The sequence below is a fragment of the Dasypus novemcinctus genome, chromosome 13 (assembly GCF_030445035.2).
Source record: "Dasypus novemcinctus isolate mDasNov1 chromosome 13, mDasNov1.1.hap2, whole genome shotgun sequence".
Taxonomy (NCBI): Eukaryota; Metazoa; Chordata; class Mammalia; order Cingulata; family Dasypodidae; genus Dasypus; species Dasypus novemcinctus.
This window is the reverse complement of record NC_080685.1, coordinates 29,731,712-29,738,069: the sequence shown is the minus strand read 5'-3', so window position 1 is coordinate 29,738,069 and position 6,358 is coordinate 29,731,712. Positions and strand designations below refer to the sequence as shown.

The window sequence follows — 6,358 nt, the reverse complement described above, 5'->3', positions numbered from 1 at the left end:
AAATTCCTGGTTGTATGTCCTGATGTAAATAATTTGGCTTCATCACCTGTAAACTGGAGATAATACATATTATCAGGATGACTGTGAAGATTAGAAATAATATTTATGTGCCAGTTTCCTTAACAGGTTACTTAATTTAACACTGACATCTTCAGTTTGAACTATATATTTACTTTAGGGCCATATTCTTATAAACTCTGGATTTATTAGGTTCTATACTCAAACCATATGACTGAGCACATACTCCTGCAATAGTGTGGGTTTAATAAACTGAGAGAGGCTTTGGGCTAATACTGTTTCCTATTTGGAGAAAACAAGTTAATATAACAACTTGGCTTCTCAGAGTATTTGCTTAGAGATGGACACTGAGTGAATAGCTTTCAGAGCTGCCTTTGAGACTCCAGTGCCTGGCATTTCCTGTTGCCTGGCCTTGAGGGCGGATGTGAATCTGACTTCCTAGCAAAGTTAGTTTTTGTTGGTACTAGTGACATGGCTTCCTTGACAAAGTCCAGCTGTTTATATTCTAGCTTGGAAAATTTTTCATTTATAGGCGTGGACCAATGCTGACTGGAAATTATTGCAAAGAAATTTTTTTTCTAAGAGCCAAACAAAGTAATCAAGACAAATTATACTGGAATAATATTTTTTATTCGACTTTTAAATTTTTTTTTTTGTTTTTTTAGTATATAAAGATCTGCCACCCAAAATTTAGGAAAGTTGTCCTGTAAGCAGGTAGCTGGGAGTTCCCTTCTCTTGCGGATCTGTCACATCCGTGATTTCAGTGACTGTCTTTGGGAAGGAAGAGGATTGATGCTTTAGAGCTGGCAAAGATGAAGGCAACAAAAGGGTCCTGAGAGTCCAGACATCTTGAGCTTGTTGCAAAATGCCTTGCACGTACATGTAGTTTACTTAGCCATATCTTGGTGCTTCTCTAAAAACTAAATTCCTAGTTCACTCTTAAAAGTTTCCAAGTTAGCTCCCTAAAGCGGTTCATTAAAAAAATTTCCCACAATTCTGAGCCAAGTCAAGCCCCCACCCCATTCTGGGATCGTGCCTCTGGATTGGCTCATATCAGGGCTGAGGGCGTGGCTAGTGGCTGAGTGGGAACCTGAGATCCAGCGGTTGGTCGCCATGACTGCCTCTGGGGCACCAAGACTCCGAGGTTTAAAGCTGTTTTTGTTCTTACCTCTGCATCACTTCCTGTTGCTACCATTTTTGCTTGGTACTCTGGCCAACAAACTTAACGTGCCACAGGTGTTGCTACCCTTCGGCCGGGAGCCAGGTCGGGTGCCGTTCCTGCTGGAGGCACAGCGGGGCTGCTACACTTGGTAAGGGGTGGGGAGTCAGGAAGGTATGTACCCCCACACCATCAAGTAAGAGTGTGTGTGTGGGGGAGGGGTCACTCGGCGTGAAGGGACCTATCCTGTGGTGGGGGAGGGTATGGTGTCATTTGGAGCAGAGTGGCCACACACTCGGATGTGCGTAGCTTACTCATTATGTGGGATATTATAAGATTGTGTAGGTCATGTGATAAATTCTCCCGGTGTAGGACTGACCTTTTCATTCTTTTCATTTTGAGGGTGATGGGAGAGGTAGTCACTGTGAGCAGCTATCGGGGCCCAGGGAAGCCTCTTAGTTGGAAGCCATGGGTATTGATGGCTGCCAAATGTGAGGGGGTTCTGATGTGAGCTTCTAGGGTGAGAGGGTGTTCCCAAGGTATGAGAAGTTAGAGACACTTGGGGTATGAGGGTCTCCACTAACTAAATAAGGTAAACTGTTCAATGTGAGGGGATTCAAAACATAATAGCTAATTATTGAGTACTTAACTAAGTAATTTGCATGTCTTAGCTCATTTAACTTACAATCTTTGAAGTATTGTTACTACCATTTTACAGATGGGGGAATATATACAGATCACAAAGTGTAAGCTTCTTGAAAACTGAGAAAATTCATTTTGTGTGGAAATGCAGTCTGCCTGGAATAGAAAATTTTCCCTTTTGTTTTTGTTTTGTTTTTCATTTTTTCCTTTTTGTTATTGTTTCCCCCTTTACATGAGGGTGAAATGTGGGTGAATATAATAAAGTGTGAGGAAAAGGGATACTCAATTCTGAGATGATGACTTCCAGACTGAGGATAAAAAGCCATGACTTTCCATTATGAGAAGACCCAGTGATAGGTTATGTGGTTATCCAAGGTGTGAGAAAACCTAAATGAAGTGGGCTACAAGATATGAGGGTACACTCTAAGTGGATATTTAGAAGCAATGAGATTTGTTCAGAATTTGAGAAGTTGTGCCCATCCCCTCCCCACTTTATGAAGTGTAAGGGAATCAGACTTGATCATTAACCCAGTGTGGTATACTTTGAGGGGATGATGTAAGGAATCTTTCTGGCACATGAAGCTGTACCCTCCATCAGAAAATGATGTGGGTTTTTTTTGTTCTGTTTTAAAATATTTTGAATTGAATTGAATCATAATTTAGGTAACTTCCATCTAAGATGTCAGGAGCCTAATTTCTAGGATTGGAGGAAACTCATTTCTCAGAGGCTGAAAAACCCCAGTTTCTCATTGAAAACCCCTTAATCCTCTTTTTGAATAGTGCTGGAAGATATTAAACTTTAATCTTATTTGAAATATTGAGGGAGAAATGTAACACTTCTGTGGTGTTGTACAAGGGACCATTGGGAAAAGGTTCTGATCAGTTCCTCCCACTTTAATTCTTGATCCCTAAGCAATGCTCCTACCTTATTTAAAAGTGTAATTTAAATTGTAACATAGAAAAACTATAGGAATATGTGTTCCACCAAAAGTTAACTTTACCCGCCTTCTTATTTCATACACTTAAGTATTTTATTCTGGCAGGCATTCCACCCATCACGATGCAGTTACTGTTGAGCCTTTATATGAAAATGGCACCTTGTGTTCCCAAAGAGCTGTACTCATTGCTGAATCTACCCAACCGACACGCCTCAGCAGTATTATTCTTGCACGAGAGATAGGTAGGTTGAGAGAAAACACATTATGTAAGATTTCATCTGGGTAGAATAATCTATCTTGTATAGATGGTGTAGCAGTTTGGCATTATTTATGAATTCCAAAAAGATATTAGATTTTGCTTGTAAACTGGTCTGTTCCTCTGGGCATAATTAAATTATGATTAAGGCTTTGATTGGGCCATATTAGTAAGGTGTTGAGTCTCCACCCCTTGGTGGGCGGGAACTCAAAGATAAAGGACATGGCAAAGAACAGAGTTGGAGTTTTTTGATGTGGGAGTCTTGAATTGGACCCCCGGAAGTAAGCACACATAGGAACTTCATTGTGAGGAAAGAGAAGCAAGCCCTGGAAAGAAGCCCAGGAAGCCTGAACCCCAGCAGACGTCAGCAGCCGTCTTGCTCCAGCGTGTGGCAAAAGACTTTGGTGAGGGAAGTAACTTATGCTTTATGGCCTGATAAGTGTAAGCTCCTACCCCAAATAAATACCCTTTATAAAAACCAACTAGGGAAGCTGAGTAGCTCAAATGATAGGGCTTCTCCCTACCTTCCCCAGGGCCCTACCCTGGGGCCTCCTGGTAAAAAAGACGAAGAGAAAGCGTGCCTGCATTGCAAGCCAGTGCCTGCGTGCTGAACTGAGTGCCCGCACAGCGGGCCAGTATCTTCGTGGTCAGCCAGTGCCCTTGCAAGTGAGTCACGCAGCAAGATGATGATGACACAACAAAAGAGAGACGAAGTGAATAGTCATGGTGAAGCGCAGCAAAGACCAAGAACTGAGGTGGCACAGCTGAGAGGGAACCTCTGCACATCAGAGGGCCCCAGGATTGAATCCCAGTGAATCCTAGAGGAGAAAAAAATGAGAAGACAAAAAGAGATAGAGATATAGAAGATCACAGAGCAAATGGACACAGCAAAAACAGCAGGGTGGGGGGAGGGGAAGGGGGAAAATAAATAAATACATCTAAGAAGGGAAAAACCCAACTGATATTTGATATTTTGCATCAGCACCCCTTTGGCTGACTAATACAGATGGTTAACACAAATCGTGCTGGCATTAAACAATAAGAAGTAGAATAAGGGATTCCTACAATATAAACCCTAAATTTTGACATTCTATTCTGTAACAATTTTTTATTTTATTTTTTTAATATCCAGCACCTGGCATAGTCCCTAATACAAAGTAGTAACTCTAGTTGTTTCAATCATTGAAGGAAGGAATCAGTCATATGAAATTAGGTTAGGTGTTAACATCTGATATTCGTCTTTTTTTTTTAAAGGAGGTACTAGGATTGAATCTGGGACCTCATACATGTGAAGTACATACTCAACCATGGAGCTACTCCCACCCCACTGATACTGATCTTGAGCTGGGCAAAAGGCAGTATAGAGACCAGTACTTCTTCAAATGTGGTCTGTGAAAGGATGTCATTAGCCTTGCCAGCATAACCTGGGAGTTTGCTAGAAATGTAAAATTTCAGGCCCCATCTCAGATCTGCTGTATCAGAATCTGTGTGTGTGTGTGTTTTTAAAAATAAATGTTAACAGATGAATTTATTTATTTATTTATTCTCTCCCCTTCCCCCCCACCCCCCCAGTTGTCTGCTCTCTGTGTCCATTCTCTGTGTGTTCTTCTGTGACCGCTTCTATCTTTATCAGCAGCACCAGGAATTTATGTTTCTTTTTGTTGCATCATCTTGTTGTGTCAGCTCTCTGTGTGTGTGGCGCCATTCTTGGGCAGGCTGCACTTTCTTTCGTGCTGGGCGGCTCTCCTTGCGGGGCACATTCCTTGTGTGTGGGGCTCCACTACGCAGGGGACACCCCTGCATGGCAGAGCACTCCTTGCACGCATCAGCACTGCGCATGGGCCAGCTCCACGGGTCAGGGAGGCCCAGGGTTTGAACCGCAGACATCCCATGTGGTAGGCAGATGCCCTATCCATTGGGCCAAGTCCGCTTCCCAGAATCTGTGTTTTAACAAGCTGTCCAGGGGACTCTTACATGGTAAAGTTTAAGTACTACAATAATCGATTGTAGTCCAGAGCAGCTCTGTATCCAAATCAAGGCAAGGCTTTTTGTTTCCCTGGTACTTCACTGCCATATAAATTGGCCAGAATATCTATATGGCTTTAAATATTTTCATAAATAATAGATATAAATAGGTTTTAAAGAGAAATTCAGGATGAAGATACCCTCTATTTTAAGGCATACCATTATTTTACCTACTTCTAAGAAAAACTGCCAATTAAACTGCTTTTTTTTTCAGACCAAATTTTTACTTTATGCCTACCGAAAGATTTAGATTAAAAAAATATATATCACTCTTGTGCCTAATAAGAAGGAAAATATAAGTAAAATAAATTGGTTGGTTATGATATCCTAAAACTACCTTACATTTCTGATTCTTCTGAAGCACCTTTTGACTGGGAAACATCAATATCTCTGTTTTTCCCCATCGCATCTTCCTTTGGGCCATCAAGAGTATTAGTGTTAGTATGCAGCATTTCCTAATAATCAGTTTTTAAAAAGACATCCCAAAAATATAGGTGTTAGGTTCTTATGCTGGCTTTGTAATTATATAGAGCTCATCTGTTTTTGTCTCCAGCTGTGGAAAAGTTACTAAACACATCTGAGTCACTTCCTTTTCCACTCACTCCCCTTACCCATTTGGTTCCTAGAGGACAAAAGAATGCTTCATTATTGTCCACCAGATTTTCTTCCGACCACTGATACCCATTCTACAAGTTTCAGTGCTAGCCCTTTTAATGTTCTACATGTTCTCTCAATAACATCTATCTCATGACAGCTGCCTGGCTGACAGTGATTGTAAGATGTCATCAATTATAAACTATATCCCAATTTCAGATTTGTTAAAATGTAAAAAAATGAATATCTTAGAGTCAATAAAATACAGTGTATCTCTCATCTTGCATGCCAGCTACAGTGGATAGAGGAGAATACCAGGATCAGAAAAGAAGCATTGATTTGGTCACATATGTTCTTTTTTATCTTCAGTAGTGACTTCAGTGACTTAACTACATCAAATCATTCTGATAACAAGAGGCATTCACTCAAATGCTAGGAAAATTTTCAAGTCTGGCTCTCAGCCTAATTTCATCATACTTGTGCAAATATTCCAAAGTTAAGTATCTTTAACTCAACTTTCCCAATTTTGCTGTTAATACAATTGTGCACATAGGTGATGGAGACTCCCAATGATAACTGTCAGGTGTGCTACTAGGTATATTCCCATCTAAATGGGAATGGGTACTCAAAAGGTGGGAAGGCCATTTTTAAGAGGAGGGCGTATGATCCAGGGAAGTTATTCATTCATTTGATGTATATTTGAATTGCTTACTAACTACAAGGCAC

At 40.8% G+C, this 6,358-nt stretch overlaps 1 protein-coding gene across 1 annotated transcript in view; it reads left to right on the top strand.

Annotated features, from left to right (window-relative positions):
- The first annotated feature begins 1,100 nt into the window (after positions 1-1,100).
- Positions 1,101-6,358, top strand: part of NUP210L (nucleoporin 210 like) — a 229,987-nt gene continuing 224,729 nt past the window's right edge. Inside the window, exons 1-2 of the mRNA XM_004474977.4 lie at positions 1,101-1,328; positions 2,863-2,999. Of these exons, the coding sequence (XP_004475034.2) occupies positions 1,132-1,328; positions 2,863-2,999 (334 nt within the window). The 5' untranslated portion in view covers positions 1,101-1,131. The remainder of the gene's footprint in view (positions 1,329-2,862; positions 3,000-6,358) is intronic.